The 18,861-nt window shown below is 31.7% G+C and overlaps 3 protein-coding genes across 3 annotated transcripts; all 3 read left to right on the plus strand.

The window, feature by feature from the left end:
- Positions 1-285: 285 nt before the first annotated feature.
- Positions 286-1,700, plus strand: LOC109813380 (uncharacterized). The gene has a single exon (XM_020377557.3). The coding sequence runs from the start codon at positions 378-380 to the stop codon at positions 1,296-1,298; it is 921 nt and encodes a 306-aa protein (XP_020233146.2). The 5' UTR covers positions 286-377; the 3' UTR covers positions 1,299-1,700.
- Positions 1,701-8,468: 6,768 nt separating this feature from the next.
- On the plus strand, positions 8,469-10,432 carry LOC145950615 (uncharacterized). The gene has a single exon (XM_083061847.1). It carries the CDS (start codon positions 8,542-8,544, stop codon positions 10,207-10,209), a length of 1,668 nt encoding a protein of 555 aa, XP_082917973.1. The 5' UTR covers positions 8,469-8,541; the 3' UTR covers positions 10,210-10,432.
- Positions 10,433-15,836: 5,404 nt separating this feature from the next.
- LOC114916849 (uncharacterized) lies at positions 15,837-17,637 on the plus strand. The gene has a single exon (XM_029274386.2). It carries the CDS (start codon positions 15,888-15,890, stop codon positions 17,358-17,360), a length of 1,473 nt encoding a protein of 490 aa, XP_029130219.2. The 5' UTR covers positions 15,837-15,887; the 3' UTR covers positions 17,361-17,637.
- The last annotated feature ends 1,224 nt before the right edge of the window (positions 17,638-18,861 follow it).

Raw genomic sequence — 18,861 nt, forward strand, 5'->3', positions numbered from 1 at the left:
CACACTTTGGCCTTTTGCTCATTATTTACCTTGTTGGACGCGCTATTCCAATGTTTGATCAAATCTATCAAGTACTTATTCAGCTATGGCATCATCAACTCCCTACCTGACTTTGTTGAGTTCAAGTTGAAATATATAAAACAATGAAAACAATCAAGAGTGTTGCATCAGCCTCAAAACCTGGTCTAATATAATTATAAAACATTTAGCCATGTCCGTTAATGCATTTAACAAACAAATCTTCCCATTTATGATGGAAGCTGCTAACAATATATAAAGGGTTAGAATCCTTACTTTGCTTACCAACAAGTAAAGCATAAACCACAAGTCTTCTAAGTCATAAGGCACAGACAAGGGAAGCACACTAGCTAGTAGAGATGGGAACCTCAGGTGAGCCGAGGCAGTGGCCTCGACTCATCTATGCCCTAATATTTTGCATAATTTCTAGTATGGTGGTTGCTGATGATGACAAGCCTTACTATGGAGACCCACCATACAAGTATCCAACAACACCACCCTATAATAAAGACTACCCACCTTACTATTACAAACCACCACCATATTACTATTACCAATCATCACCTCCATATTACTACAAATCCCCATCTCCTCCATATTACTATCAATCTCCACCTTCTTATGAATACAAATACCCTCCATATTACTACAATTCTCCACCTCCTTATGGATACAAATTCCCTCCATATTACTACAAATCACCTCCACCACCTCCTTATGAACACAAATTCCCTCCACATTACTACAAACCTCCCTATTACTACAAGTCACCTCCACCACCATATGTTTACAAGTCACCACCTCCTCCACCATATGTTTATTCATCGCCACCACCTCCTCCATATTACTATAAATCTCCGCCGCCACCTCCATATGTTTACAAGTCACCTCCACCTCCACCATATGTTTATTCGTCCCCACCACCACCTCCATATTACTACAAATCTCCGCCGCCACCTCCATATGTTTACAAGTCACCTCCACCTCCACCATACGTTTATTCGTCCCCACCACCACCTCCATATTACTACAAATCTCCACCTCCACCTCCATATGTTTACAAGTCACCTCCACCTCCACCATATGTTTATTCATCTCCACCACCTCCCCCATATGTTTACAAGTCTCCACCACCACCTCCATATGTTTATTCATCTCCACCGCCTCCTCCATATGTTTACTCATCTCCACCACCACCTCCATATGTCTACTCATCTCCACCACCACCTCCTGCATATGACTACAAGTCCCCACCTCCACCATCTCCTCCATATTACTAGATAGATCAATCTCTACCCCCACCTTCACCACTTCTCCATCTTGTCCTTCATCCTTCCACCGTATCATTATAAGTCCCACCACCTCCATCGTCTTCACGGACTACTCCATGTTACTACAAGTCTCCAATTCCACCATCCATTATCATCACCTGCTCCACCATATTATCTTTTACGTCAATAACTCAACCCCGGTCACCCATGTATATACGCTAGGGGTTACAGCTATTTGAATTTTTCAATAAATTATGTTTAACATTGTTGCAGTTCGTCACCAAGTTTCATATAATAATATGGTACCTCTGCGCTATAGCAAGAGCCATGTATTAATGCTTGTAAGTTGTACCCATGTATCAGTGAGTGTCATATTTTGTTATTTGTTAATGTTAGGTTTCCATTTCCTTCTCTGTATGCGTTCATATATTTTTCGAAATTAAAATATTGATTTGATCAAAATCTAATATGTCGCCAAAAGGCCGGAGTACGTGAAGTTGCTCTTTCTCTTATCTCTATGCTCGCATGCAGTGAAGTATTAGTGTACTTCTCTAAGATGCCACTCTGTTAAACATTTCTCATTAAGCATTTTATTATATAAAAAAAATCTCATCCGGACACTCACAACACCTTTATGTAAAGATGTAACTTCATTTTGTTATTTCAGACTATTTTATAAAGAAACCAATTGGTTTTGTTGTAAAATAGTGTATTTTAATATTCTTTTGTTAGACACATTAGTATAAGCATAAAGGTAAATATAAAAGAATATGAAAATATTAATCATCAATTAATTTAAATATCTTATTATGTTACTCATATTTTACTTCCTTAGAAATTATATATATATATATATATATATATATATGTATATATTAATATTTATTATATGTCTATTAAAATTAAAGAAATATATCAAAATAATTAATACCTGTATAATTAATAAAGACATTTTAAATTCCAACTTAATAGTCAGTATAGATTTTGAAAGAAAAAAAAAGACTATTTTTAATATTCAAATAAAATCAAAAAAATTAAAAGAATAAAAATATTTTAATAATTATTAATCATTATTAAATTTTCACAAAATTCAATCATTATATATTATTAAAAATTTAATTTGCAAAATAAAAGGAAAAACTTGGTAATATCAAAAGTAAATAAATATACCAAAATAATTAATACCTTAATAATTAATAAAGACATTTTAGATTCTACCTTAATAATTTGTAAATATTTTAAAAAATGATTATTTTTTAATTATATTTGAACATAACGAAAAAATTAAAATAATCAAAAAAATATTTTAATAATTACTAATCATTATTATATTTTTATGAAATTTAATTGTTATACATTATAAAATTAATTCCGCACAATAAAAGAAAAAAATTGGATTAAAAAATATATTTTATGTAAAATATTAAGGACTACTATATTAAATGTATGTGTCATTTACATAATGTATTTGAGTTCAATAATAAAAAATGTGTTATCTAATATGGAAATGATTATTTTTTTATTAAAAGGTAACATATTCTTTTTTTATTTACCAAAATAGTTTATATATATATATTATATTATTTTAATTATATCTTTAAATATTTATACCTTCTAATATTTTTCATTTTAATTATTTTGGTTTAAATTGGTTAATATGTTAAACACAAAATCGAATTGTTTGAACAATGCTAGCTCAAATTTGATTCTTTGCGAAAATAACTCTTAATTAGACTCCGCTTATCTTTTGACTAAGCTAGATTAGTCTAAGGCAAAATCTTAGAGCACTTGTATGAAATAAAAAAATAATTAATTATTAAATTTTATATTTGAGGCCAAATTTATATTTTTATTTTATATGTACATTTAGGAAAAACAAAATTCATGTGTGTATTAAAAAGTTGTTGATTGTCAACTTATACCTAAGTATCATTATTAACCACTTCCAATGTTAACATTCCATTCAAATTTAAATGAAAATAATTTTTATTGGTTATTTCGTTTGTGATTACCATTAACAAAAAGTTAAGGCTAATCTTTAAAAAACGTTAGGTGTATCTTTCAAAACTAATCTTATTATCTTATTTTATGGTCAATATATAACAATTTAAAAAATTATGTTAATGGGTGAATTGAAAATTTTAGTTACTAATAATAAAAGTGGAGATTCAAATATATGTTATAATATTTTCAACAATTTTTTTTCTACAACTTATAACAAAATATATATTTATTTTTTAATATTATTTCTTTAACTTATTCAATATTATTATATTTTATATCTATTATTATTATCAATTTTTAATTATATAATCAATTAAATATCAAATGATCCGATGTATCAAATTATATCATGCAAGGATATCAAATTTACCAATAATTCAAACATAATATACTATATTTAATGTGGTCACAGAATGTTGACAACTCAGTAAATTTATATAAATTTTACTATTTTATATCAAAAATCTAGAATCCTTTTTACTCTTTTATATTTATGATAAATTTTGAAATTTATAAGCGGGTTTTCTTTTGGCTATTGATAGATATTTGAATCATTACTATATTTTTAATCTCATTCTTGTATCTATTGGACTAGCCAAGTTCACCTAGATTTGTTATTTTTTCCCTTTCTTTGGCGCTGGACTTGGTGAGCCTGAGTCAGAGCCCAAGACGTGGCTCATGCTTGAAAACCCTTGGATTGCAAAGCACTGTTGTATGTTGTTTTTCAATCAACATTAAAATCCTTTGATTGACAAACTACGTACAACACCCTAAGATCAAAAAATTGCACCCATGTTTCATGCCCTTTGATTGGAAACCCGCATTCATGTTTTGAACTTTTTTTGCGCCAAGAATTGTAAGGTTTTAATCTAAAACACCATTTTTTATTGAAAAATCACGTAAAATACCTTTCGATTGAAAAATCGCGTACAACACTAAAAATTTGCACACAAGTCAAACAATTTTAAATTGATAATTATTTTTTATTTTATTTTAAAATATAATAAACAATGAGTTAAACATAAATAATGTAAAAAATTTAAATAAAAAATAAAAATCATTTAAATATTGATATAACTTCGTTAAATGACATATTTATTTTATTGGTATATGTTAGAGAAAGTACCAAAATCCCTTAATCTCTAAAGTTATAGTAGCAACTCTCATATATATGTGTGCGTATATATATACTTATTTACTAGTTCATTGTATTGTTTTATTTTAATTATAATATAATATTTAAAATGTGTATAGATATTTACTTTTGAATAATAATATGAAAAAATTCAAAATAATATGAATTTTAATATACACATCTTGAGTATAATATCACATGATTAAATGGATGAATTAGTTAAATTTATATTATATAAAAAAATTATTATAGGTATAAGATTTGGTATAAATTTTTATATCTAGTATTAATGGATCTTGACTCTCTTTTTCTCTCTCTCTACACACACACACACACACACACACACACACACACACACACACACACACACACACACACACACACACACACACACACACACACACACACACACACACACACACACACACACACACACACACACACACACACACACACACACACATATATGGAGAAATTAAATGACACACGTGTAATTTTTATTTATACCATTTAATAACTTTATATTAGACGTGAATTTGTCAATTCAAATATTGAATTTTAACTTTATATTACCTTATATGTTTATGTCAAATTTTGTTAAAATTGATCAACAAAATTTAAGGATAATCAAATTGTTTATATTTTAGTATATTTTAAAATATATATTATCTCAATTTTGATTTATATGAATAAGATTTTATGTAATAGCTGATCATAATTATACTAGTGTCATTTAATTTTTCCTATATATATTGGCAATTTTTATTTATTTATTTTATTTATTAATGTATATCTATAATAATATATATAAATGATATACAACCTTCTTTATACACATTTCATTAAGACATTTTTATCTTCATAACTATCTCCAAATCACCCATTTTCTTATTACAAAGCACCCATTATTATATATATATATATATATATATATATATATATATAAAAGGAGAAATTTTTTTACTCCAATACTTATTCTGTTCAATAACTCATATTCTATATCAAATTTCAATGATCCAATGTTACATTTAAGGTTTTTAATGGTAGATCAAGTTTTTTTTGCAAATTTTTAAAAAATTTAAAAATCATTTAATATTTCATGAGTATCCGTGTATTTGAATTAATGAAATGAAGTATCAAATGATTTTCAATTTTTTTTTAAAAATTGCAAACTTGATCAATGAATCTAAACATTTAAATTCAATAGTTAGATCGTTAAAATTTAACGTAAAACATAAATTATTAAATAAAACAAGTCTAAATAGAATTGTCACTAAAAGAAATAAGTTTTTCTGACAATTTAGTAGATCTTTACTAACATTTTATATAAATGTCGGTAATAATATTAGCGATACTGGATACGCCAACTTTTATTTAAATGCTGGTAAAAAAAATAATAATCATTTATATGGCTGCTAAATAATAAATTAATTGCCACAAAAAGTTAATTTTTGTGTAGTGTTGTAGTAATACATGTCTCAAACAGTCGGTTCCACGCATATCAATAGTTGTTGATATTGTCCAAGTTGGTAAACCAAAATGATAAAAATATGGCTCACATTATATGAAGATACGAGTTTGATCTCGTAAACAATGTAAAATCTTTGTGAGTGAACACTATGTAAGTATTTCTGTAATATTGTTTGAGTGTCGTTAATCTATTCCGGATCTGATGAACTTTTAGGCCCGATTCATATAAACTTTTTTTAAAGAAAATAATGAATAATACTGTTATGAGTGTAGATTTGAATCATTCCCGTCTCATTTATACACGATTGCGGAGAGAAAGTGTGAACGTACGGGCCAACGACGGCTTCACTCAAAATTCAGAACAGTATTTAATTTCCCTCACCATACGAAATAAAGTCTTCAAAAGTGAGCTGGGTACAGGACATAGAAGTAACCTATACCAAGTAATATTAATTAAGTTTTGAATAAATAATCAAATATAATTATATATATATATATAGTTAGAAGGGTATACACTCCCCGTGTCTGCCCTCCACTTACAAAATTATTATACATACCAAATGAACCATTAGAAACAACCTTCATATGTCTAATTAATTAAAATTAACAATATGATATAATTATTGTTTTGGCCAATGAGAAAGAAGACGCTATGTCAAACGAAAAGACGTTCCAACCTGCGCTGGTAGGAAGCAAATTGTTTATGTATACAACAATTTTAATGGGCATGAATAATCGCAAAAAAAGTATTATATATGAATGACTTTTTAATCAAAGTATGTCTCTTTATTAATTACACCTGAATTAATATAAATTAAATAGAAAGTGTCGTTTTTTAATTACTTATATAAATTATTTTAGTCATATTTTTAATTAATTTGAGACTTGAAATAATACTATGGCTTCTAAAGCTAAATATTCTCCTCCGTGAGGCCACACGTACGTTACCTTTTAGGTATGGGAAAAATCTGATTATTTGAGTATCTCAGTTATGACATGAACCTCTTTTAATTTTCAGGTGCATGATCTTTTTTTCCATTTATGTAGCGCACATTTTTACTACAAGAAGCTTAATTGCACCATACGTAACTATAAAATTAAACTAGAAGAATGACTCTTAAAGTTCCTTGGCTATGCCTATGAGTATATATAGTATTACAACCACAAACATGGGTAAGAATCAATACCAAATGGAAGATGCATTGTGATCATTAATTTCGTGTTCAAACTTCAAACCCATGGCATAATTATATTTCTGCAATAACCGGAACCGAAGCAGCGATAGCTAGATTTTTTGTAAAATTTTTATATACGTACCTAGCATGCAGTTCTATTTTCTGGTTCTGTTAATATAATTTCACGTCGATCCTCTCAAGTTTTCTCTTCAGACTAGCAAGAAGTTGAAATTCAAGGGAAAAATTAACCTTTGTATCCATCTACAAACTGCAGTTAAATGACTTCGAAAGTATAAATCGGTTATGATCCTAAATCCAAAGAGGGGCTAAACTAATTAATTTGAAAAAATTCGTAGAAATTAAAAAAAGAACTAAAAGGAGAGTTATCAGCTGGTAGGTATAGAGACTAATTGAATTAATGAAACAGATCACACGCGTTCAACAAGGAAGCAACATAATAATCAAATTAATTATTTTTAGTCTTACGATATCAAATCAAATAAACAATACATAGAATAGTACGTATTACAATGTTCAACACAAAAATAAATAACATTACATCAAATCTTTCCACAGTCGATCAATTTCGAAACCTGGAACTTTTTATAGATACATTCAGAAAAAACATTGTACGAGCTCACGAATGGATTTTCTGCTGTAGTAAAACAAAAACCTAGTCACAGGGTGGAACCGATCAAAGGAGCTATATTAGAACAAACTTTGGTGGTGAAAAAATCGAGGCAAATGGTCTACATACCTGATATTGATTAAAACAATTAATTTAGACCTCCTGGCTTATAAAGCAATTATACCAAGTCAAAAATTGAATTATTTAAGCCACGATGAGAATTTTCTACAGTATTAACATTCGTCAAGTATGTTAGTTAGCCTGTTGACAAGGATGTCTCATAAGCTGAATCAGTTTTCACCGACGATCTTAGCATAAAATAGCAATAAGTTGAGACGAGTTTATGTTTTTATAATCCTTCCATGTGGCCATCTGGAAGAAAGAACCAAAGCTAATTATAAAGAAAAGACATTTTAAAGAATTCGGGCAAGTTTTGCATTTGACTTTATCATCTGTTTCACACTTGAGGCTCGAGATCATTGAGCCTGTTCTCCATATAAAGATAAGGGAAATAATCAGAGTTGCCTGCAATGACGCGCTTTTGTAATTATTTTTTTAAATCTAACTATAACTCATTCATCCGTACCATCACCAACTCCCTTCTTGACTTTGTTTCCATTGTGGAAAATATGAAGTCGATTAATGGACAACCACAACTTCAAGTTGACATGTTAAAATAATGTAAATATATTTTAAAATTTTCAGCCAGTCTGTCATCTAACAAAGATATGATGACGGCAAACACTATATAAAGGCTTAGAATCCGTAGATTGCAAAGCAAGAATTAATAGAGTAGAACAAGAAAAAGAAGAAGGGGTAGTGCTCACTTAATCAGAGAATATGGGAACGAGGCAATGGCCTCGACTGATCCATGCATTGGCATTTTGCCTTATTGCTATCACTGTTTCTGCTGATGATTATAAGCCTTACTATGGCCAACCATCTGACAACTACTATCCACAAACACCACCATCTTACCAAGTAAAACCACCACCTTACTATTACAAGCCACCACCATATTATTACAAATCTCCACCTCCACCACCACCTTATGTCTACAAATTCCCTCCATATTACTACAAGTCCCCTCCACCACCATCTCCCTCACCTCCTCCACCCTATGTCTATAAGTCACCACCACCACCATCTCCTTCACCACCTCCTCCATATTACTACAAGTCCCCTCCACCACCATCTCCCTCACCCCCTCCACCCTATGTATATAAGTCACCACCACCACCATCCCCTTCACCACCTCCTCCATATTACTACAAGTCACCACCACCACCATCTCCTTCACCTCCCCCACCATATGTCTATAAGTCTCCACCACCTCCATCCCCCTCTCCTCCTCCACCATATGTTTACAAGTCCCCTCCTCCTCCATCTCCTTCACCACCTCCTCCATATGTCTACAAGTCTCCACCCCCACCCTCTCCCTCACCACCTCCACCTTATGTTTACAAGTCTCCCCCACCACCATCTCCATCTCCTCCTCCACCATATGTCTACAAGTCCCCTCCACCTCCTTCTCCATCCCCACCACCTCCATATGTTTATAAATCTCCTCCACCACCATCACCCTCACCTCCTCCTCCATATGTCTACAAATCCCCACCCCCACCATCCCCATCACCTCCTCCACCATATGTTTACAAGTCACCACCACCTCCCTCTCCATCACCACCACCACCATATGTTTACAAGTCTCCTCCCCCACCATCTCCTTCTCCTCCTCCACCATATGTTTACAAGTCCCCACCTCCTCCATCCCCTTCACCACCTCCTCCATATGTTTATAAGTCACCACCACCACCATCTCCTTCCCCTCCTCCACCATATGTTTACAAGTCCCCACCTCCCCCACCTCCTTCACCGCCACCTCCCTACGTTTACAAGTCTCCACCACCACCGTCTCCCTCTCCTCCCCCACCATATGTATACAAATCTCCACCTCCTCCATCACCTTCTCCTCCCCCTCCCTATGTCTACAAATCTCCTCCTCCTCCATCTCCCTCACCACCACCTCCATATATTTATAAGTCACCTCCCCCACCATCACCTTCACCACCTCCTCCATATTACTACAAGTCTCCACCTCCACCATCACCTTCACCCCCTCCACCCTATGTCTACAAGTCACCACCACCTCCATCCCCTTCGCCACCTCCTCCATATGTCTACAAGTCTCCACCCCCACCATCTCCTTCACCTCCTCCTCCATATTACTACAAATCTCCACCCCCACCGTCTCCCTCGCCTCCTCCACCCTATATCTATAAGTCACCACCACCTCCTTCACCTTCACCACCTCCTCCTTACGTGTATAAGTCTCCACCACCACCTTCTCCATCGCCTCCTCCACCATATTACTACAAGTCGCCTCCTCCACCATCACCTTCACCACCTCCTCCATATTACTACAAGTCTCCACCTCCACCATCACCTTCACCTCCTCCGCCATATCACCCTTACCTCTATAACTCACCCCCACCTCCCGTATATTAAGTTCGCGGCTACAGCCATTTGATTTTTTTTAATAAAATCATGTTCAGCATTGTTGCGGTTAATTTGTAATTAAGAATTTATTTATAATAAGGTCTACACTGAAGTAAGCCTTATTTTGGCTGTAGTGCAGTCCATGCGTACGTGTGTATTGGTGTTGATTTAAAAGTTTGTATTAATCTCTTTTCCCAAATTTACATTTAATATCATATTCTGTATTTCTGTTCTTCGTTTGTTTTTGTATCCATTTTCCGCAATGCATTGTGAAGATATCATCAAGAAAGCATTCACGAGTCATGACTTTTTATGATAAAATTTGATTCGATTGCACTCTTATGTTACTAAAAGGATAAATCCAGCATTTCACACCCTCCCTTTCTTTTCTTTCTGTAAGTTCTGAGACACAAATTTAACAATCGGATATTGTTATTTTGACAACTATATACCAATTATTATAGATAGTATATTAGATAGTGGTCTAAATTATCGGTTATAATTATTTAATTAAATTTTAATACAAATAAACTATGAAAATTGAAAATTGTTTAGCGTGAAATATAAGAAATTTATAAAAAGAAAAGGCATGCAATGGAATAGTAGAAAATTTGATTTTATAACTAACTTTTTTCATATAAATTCTTTTAAATTTTTATTTAATATTATAAATTATATAATTAATTTAATAGTATGTAATTATATTTAAATTTCAATTTTTTAGGTGAAAAATTTTAGGTTGTTTAAGAAAAATCTCAATTTCTTGATAATTATTGTTAAACAATCCACATTAAAGTTAGAGACCAAAAATTGACTAATAAGACTTATTCTATTTCTAGTAATAAGTGTTATTAATGTTTTATTTCAATCATAATTCTAAAAAGGTTTTTCAACCTCAATTTAAATTAAATATCATGGATAAGTTGATCAAACCATAACAAGTATTATGTATAAAGTAAAACGATTAACTGAATAAATATATTTTATTGAATGAAAATACAAAGAGTTATATAAGTATAGTAGCCACTTCAATCTTCAATGATATAGACTTAGCCACTCATAACTAAAGACTACACAATAAAGATTTTATTTTTGAATGATTCATGAATACAAATATGCTTTCTCACAAAACCCTTTTTAATCTCTTAAAAATTGTGTTAAAAAAACCTAGATATCCTAAAAATCCTAATTTATAACATTCTAAATGGGCTTTTGTTCGTGTATGCTCATTTAGAGCGCCCATGTGACTCACTCAAGCGAGCTTGTTCGATCCTTCTAGAGATGATCTTTGACTTGACTCACTTGGAGCATCTATGTGATCGTTCTAAGCGAATTTCACTTACTCAATGCAAGTAGCTTGCTCACTTAAGCGAGATAACACCCTCTTCTAGGGAATATTCTCTAACTTGACTCGTTACAAGCGAGGTTTTGGTCATTTTGAGCAAATTTTAGCTTACTCAGAGCAAGCAATCGAGCACTCTACTTGCTAGAGTGAGCTAATTCCATCTCCTAATTGTATTATCAGACTTAACTTGTTCAAAGCAAGTTGTTGGGTGTTTTAAGGAAATTTGGCTCACTTAGAGCGCATCCAATTGATCTTGGAGCAATGATTTCCATTTGAGATTTGTAACTTCTAAATTATATTTTCCTCATAATGTCACATTTCCACTAAAAAATATTAAAATATATAATTTTAAACAATTATATCCTAAAATAAAAATAACTTTTGACTAAGTATTTTACGACAAAAAAAAAAGATTTTAAAACAGAAAATATATTTAATAATTATGCAGCATAGGAGAATGGTTGCTTATGCTTCAAGGCAGTTGAAGATGTATGAAAGGAATTACACCATACTCATGACCTAGAGCTAGAGATAATGGTACTTGCCTTTAAGATTTGGAAACATTACTTGTATGGTGTCAAGTTTAATGTCTTTAGCTATCATAAAAGTCTTAAGTACTTGTTTGATCATAAGGAGTTGAATATGAGGTAGAGGAGGTGGATGGAGTTCCTAAAGGATTATGATTTTCAACTGTTGTATCACTCAGGGAACGTCAATGTAGTGATGGATGAATTAAGCAGGAAATTCATCCATGTTTCTTCACTAATGGCCAAAGAGTTGGAGTTGATTGAGTAATTTAGAAATTTGAATCTCTTCGTGGACTTTGCTTTGAATCACATTAGTTGTGAGTTGATTACCATAGCCAATGAGTTCTTGAGGCAAATTGGTGTGAAGCAGTTGCAAGATCAAGATTTGTTAAAGATCTTGGGGCTACTTGGTTCAAAGTAGGTAGTTGGCTTTGAGTTGGGCAATGATGAGATTTGAGATTTAAGGATAGAATTTGCCTATCTCAAGATTAGAGTTGAGGAAAACGATATTGGAGGAAGCTCATAAGAGCAAGCTTAACATACATCCTAGTATGACTAAGATATATCAGGATATCAAACAGAATTATTGGTGGTTTGGTATGAAAAGATGTGACAAAGTATGTGACAACTTGTCTAACTTATCAGGAGGTTAAGATTGAGCACAAAAAACCAAGAGAGTTATTGTAATTGTTGGGGATACCAGAATGGAAGTGGGATATCATCTCCATGGACTTCATATTGTTGCATTGCCTAGGTTGGCTAGGAACAATGATGTTATCTTAATGATTATTGATAAGTTGACCAAGTGTATGCACTTTCTTCTTATCAATAAGAAGTAGTCCTTGGAGAAGCTCACTCAGTTGTATATCATGAAGATAGTACAATTACATTGAATGTCTTCTAGTATTATCTCTAATCAAGATTCAAGATTTACTTTTAGGTTCTGATAGAGTTTGCATCAAGTTTTGAGAACAAGGTTGAGATTGAGTTTCACCTATCATTTACATATAGACAATCAATAATAAAAAAACAAGCCATTCACTTAAAGACTTGCTAAGAATTTGTGTTCTAGATACAATTACTTTTTGCTAGAGAAAAGAGATGTATGTTACCATGTCAAAAAAAAAAAAAAACGACATTTCAAATTGCATTATAAAAAATTACAAGAAAGGAAACAATATGATGCAACATTTTTATTGGGTTTGAATAGTTTATCGAAAAAAAAGTATTATGGATAACTTTTTAATCAATCATGAGGAAAGAATAATAAACATACTACTATATAACTGGAGAGAGAAAATACTTTAAGAGAAAGTACAGGGGAGAAATATTTTATAATTTTCCTGTGTTTGAGAAAAATTATTTCGAGATCTTTTAACATTCTTCTCATGTATAATATGTTTATTTATATAACTATTTTATTTTTTTAATAAACATAATTCATGCATTATTTTAAAATTAATAATTAAAGGTTATTTTATATTTATAAAATAATTTTCAGTCATTAAATATTATTTTAATATAAATAAAAATTGAATTTAAAACACCGTAACATAATTATTTATTAAAATGGAACATTATGTATTATTTATATAACTATTTAACAAAACATGTCTGATAAAACATGTTTAATATAAGATTAGCCTAGTAATTAAATGAAGAGAAATTAGAATAATTAAAAATATTAGAACTTAGGTTCTATTCTCAGCAACCAAAGATATTCTTAGATATTAATTAAAAAAAGTTATTTAAGAAAGACTATAAACCGACGTGGGATAACTGAAAATAGAAATAATAAAGAAGATGCGGGTGACACATGTCGTGAATATATAATGTTGCGAAGTAACTTGTAATTAAAACCGGAACAAATTAATTTTTTTTTAGAGGGAATTAATGATCCACAAAATAAAAAATTAATAGGTATTTTGTAATGTAATTAAAATTTTTTTTAGAAGATATATACTGATCTTGGGATTGAGGTACAAATTTGTAAATTAAGATAATATGTGCAAATTTTTAGATTTGATTCTTGTGATTTTACACAAGAAGTATGCACCATTATTAACAACATGTCTATATATAAAATTAAATCAGAGAAGAATCACTCGGGTGTGTTTGATTTCAGAAAATATTTTTTATTTTTATTTTTAGAAAAATAATTTTTATTTTCTAATTTTAAAATTAAAAAAATATCTTTAATTTGAATATTTTAACAAAATTTTATAAAATATTTTTGGTATAAACTTTACGATCAAAATTACTTTATATAAATTAGAATAATATTTTGTTTTAGAAATATTTTATTTTTTTTCACTCTTTCTTATATTTATTCTTATTTAAATATCCTAAATTTTATTTTAAAAACGTATAAATATCTCTTATATATTTTTTTATATTAAATGAACAATTTCTTATCTAATAAATAATAATTATATATCAAAATAAAATATATATTTTATCTTTATAAATAATATATGAGGAAGGTTCAAACAATACCGATGTAACTTTTACTAAATGTTACACCGCTCAATAACTTTATATTAAATGTGAATTTTGAAAATCCAACCGTTAGATTGAAAGTTTATATCTCTTAGATCATATATATCAAATTTTATATTAATCTAAAATGATTTGATACTTCATTCTCATAAAACAAAATTGACGTAATATATTCATTTTAAAATATACTAAAATATGAACACTTTGATTATCTTCAAGTTATTGTTCAATTTTAACAAAATTTGATATATATAATCTAAGAGATATGATCTTTCAATCTAACCGTTGAATTTTCAAAATTCACATTTAATATAAAGTTATTGAACAGTGTAATACTTAGTAAAAATTATACCGATATCATTTAAACCTTCTTCATAAAATATATATATATATATATATATATACATATATTTATATAATTAATACTGCTTATCTTAAAATATGATAACCAAAATTACTGCTAGCATAAAAAAAAAAAAAAAAAATCTAGTCGCGGAGTGGAATGATCAAAGAATTTCAGAACAAGCTTCTGGTGGTGAAAAATACAAGGCAAAAGGTATATACATGTGTTATTATGAAAACAATTAAGACAGGTCTATTGGCATATGAAATATTAATTATACCAAGTCGAAAATTAATTTTTTTAAACCACATTGAGAATTCTCTACAACCTTCTCATTATCTGTCATGTATGTTAGTTAGCCCTTGAGTTGACAAGGATGTTTTATAAGCTGAAGCAGTTTTAACTTTTCTCCAACAATATAAGTATAAAATAGCAACAGAGATAAATTAATGTTTTTATGATCCAGAAATATGGCCATTAGAAAGAAAGAAGCAAATATAATATTATAAAGAAAAAGATATATAGAGATTCAGGCAATTGTTCTGCATTTGACTTTATCAGCTTTTATCAGATTTTAAGCTTCGGATTATTATAATGTCCAGTTCTATATATGTAAAAGGCAAAGGAAATAATCATAGCAGCTGTCTGCTAGGACGCGATTTTATTATATTGCTTATTTAAATTTAACTATAACTCATTCAGCCATGCTATCACAAAATCCTTTCTTGATCGACTTTCTTCATACCCCGTGTTGTGAATTAAAATATGAAGTCGTTTAATGGACAACCACAACTTCAAGTTGAAATTTTAAAATAATGTAAATATATTTAAAAAATTTAAGCCAGTCTGTCTTCTAACAAAGATATGATGAAGGCAAACACTATATAAAGGCTTAGAATCCGTAGTTTGCAAAGCAAGAACTAATAGAGTAGAAGAAGAAGAAGAAGAAGGGGTGAACACTTAATCAGAGAATATGGGAACGAGGCAATGGCCTCGACTGATCCAGGCATTGGCATTTTGCCTTATTGCTATCACTGTTTTTGCTGATGATTATAAGCCTTACTATGGCCAACCATCGGACAACTACTATCCACAAACACCACCATCTTATCAAGTAAAACCACCACCTTACTATTACAAGCCACCACCACATTATCACAAATCTCCACCTCCACCACCTCCTTATGTCTACAAATCCCCTCCATATCTCTACAAGTCCCCTCCACCACCATCTCACTCACCTCCCCCACCATATGTCTATAAGTCTCCACCACCTCCATCCCCCTCTCCTCCTCCACCATATGTTTACAAGTCCCCTCCTCCTCCGTCTCCTTCACCACCTCCTCCATATGTCTACAGGTCTCCACCCCCACCCTCTCCCTCACCACCTCCACCTTATGTTTACAAGTCTCCCCCACCACCATCTCCATCTCCTCCTCCACCATATGTCTACAAGTCCCCTCCACCTCCTTCTCCATCCCCACCACCTCCATATGTTTATAAATCTCCTCCACCACCATCACCCTCACCTCCTCCTCCATATGTCTACAAATCCCCACCCCCACCATCCCCATCACCTCCTCCACCATATGTTTACAAGTCACCACCACCTACCTCTCCATCACCACCTCCACCATATGTTTACAAGTCTCCTCCCCCACCATCTCCTTCTCCTCCTCCACCATATGTTTACAAGTCCCCACCTCCTCCATCCCCTTCACCACCTCCTCCATATGTTTATAAGTCACCACCACCACCATCTCCTTCCCCTCCTCCACCATATGTTTACAAGTCCCCACCTCCCCCATCTCCTTCACCGCCACCTCCCTACGTTTACAAGTCTCCACCACCACCGTCTCCATCTCCTCCCCCACCATATGTATACAAATCTCCACCCCCTCCATCACCTTCTCCTCCCCCTCCCTATGTCTACAAATCTCCTCCTCCTCCATCTCCACCACCACCTCCATATATTTATAAGTCACCTCCCCCACCATCACCTTCACCACCTCCTCCATATTACTACAAATCTCCACCTCCACCATCACCTTCACCCCCTCCACCCTATGTCTACAAGTCACCACCACCTCCATCCCCTTCGCCACCTCCTCCATATGTCTACAAGTCTCCACCCCCACCATCTCCTTCACCTCCTCCTCCATATTACTACAAATCTCCACCCCCACCGTCTCCCTCGCCTCCTCCACCCTATATCTATAAGTCACCACCACCTCCTTCACCTTCACCACCTCCTCCTTACGTGTATAAGTCTCCACCACCACCTTCTCCATCGCCTCCTCCACCATATTACTACAAGTCGCCTCCTCCACCATCACCTTCACCACCTCCTCTATATTACTACAAGTCTCCACCTCCACCATCACATTCACCTCCTCCACCATATCACTCTTACCTCTATAACTCACCCCCACCTCCCGTATATTAAGTTTGCGGCTACAACAATTTGATTTTTTTTTCCAATAAAATCATGTTCAACATTGTTGTGGTTAATTTGTAATTAAGAATTTGTTTATAATAAGGTCTACACTGAAGTAAGCCTTATTTTGTGGCATTGTGTTATCCCTCATTCATTAATAGTAGGGACTAAAGTGAGGGTCTTATTTTGGCTGTAGTGTAGCCCATGTGTTTGTATTGGTTTTAATTCATAAGTGTGTATTAATTTCTTTTTCGAATTATATATACATTTAATATCATATTTTGTTCTTCGTTGGTTTTTGTTTCCATTTTCCTGGATGCATTGTGTAGATTCGATCAACAAATCATTCACGAGTAATGAATTTTTATGATAAAATTTGATTTGATTGCACTCCTGTGTTACTAAAAGGATATATAAATCGAGGTTTGCTCATTGACACTCTCCCTCTCTTTCTCTTTATAAGTTCTGAGACATAAATTTAACAAGTGGATATTGTTACTTTCACAATTATATACCGATTGATATAAATAATAAATTAGATAGAAGTATAACTTATCAAATTTAATTAGAAAATTTTGAGTTATAATTATTTAATTAAATTTTAATATTAAACAAATAAACTAATGAAAATTGAGAATTGTTTAACATGAAATATAAGAAATTTATAAAAAGAAAAGACATGCAATGGGCTAATAGAAAATTTGAATTTATAATATGAGAATAGTCGGAGATGGATTCACTAACTTTTGTCATGTAAATTTTCTTAAATTTTCATTCAATATTAGAAATTATACGATTAATTCAATAATATGTAATTATATTTAAACCTCAATTCCTTAAATGAGAAATTATAGGTTGTTTAAGGAAAATTTCAATTCCTTGATAATTTTTGTTAAACAATCTGCATTAAGGTCAGAGACAAAAAAATGACTAATAAAACTCATTTTATTTCTAGTAATAAGTTTTATAAATATTTTACCTATATCATAATTCTGAAAGGGTTTTCCAACCCTAGTTTAAGTATTAAGTATAAAGTAAAACGATTAACTGGATAAAAATATTTTATTGAACGAAAACACAAAGTTATATAAGTACAATAACCGATTTAATCTTTAACAATAGAGATATAACCACTCATATCTAAGACTTATACAATAAAGAAAACAATTTTGAATGATTCGCGACTACAAAAATATTGTCTCATAAAACCCTTTTTAATCTATCAAAAATTGTGTTAAAAAAAAACCCAAATACAAAAATCTCCTAAAAATCCTAATTTATAACATTTTAAAATAGACTTTTGTTCGTGTATGCTCTCTTAGAGTGTCTATGTAGCTTGCTCAAGTGACCTTGTTCAATCCTTTTAGAGGTTGTTTTTGATTTGACTTGCTTGGAGCACTTATGTAACCGCTCTAATCGAATTTCACATGCTCAACACGAGTAATTTGCTCACTTAAGCGAGCTAGCATCATCCTCCAGGGTATACTTTCTAACTTAACTCATTACAAGC

The sequence above is a fragment of the Cajanus cajan genome, chromosome 8 (genome assembly GCF_000230855.2).
Source record: "Cajanus cajan strain Asha chromosome 8, NIPB_CcT2T_4, whole genome shotgun sequence".
Classification (NCBI taxonomy): Eukaryota; Viridiplantae; Streptophyta; class Magnoliopsida; order Fabales; family Fabaceae; genus Cajanus; species Cajanus cajan.

Excerpts from the sequence above, each read along its gene's own strand:
- LOC109813380 (XM_020377557.3), top strand. The coding sequence starts at position 378 with ATGGGAACCTCAGGTGAGCCGAGGCAGTGGCCTCGACTCATCTATGCC.
- LOC145950615 (XM_083061847.1), top strand. The coding sequence starts at position 8,542 with ATGGGAACGAGGCAATGGCCTCGACTGATCCATGCATTGGCATTTTGC.
- LOC114916849 (XM_029274386.2), top strand. The coding sequence starts at position 15,888 with ATGGGAACGAGGCAATGGCCTCGACTGATCCAGGCATTGGCATTTTGC.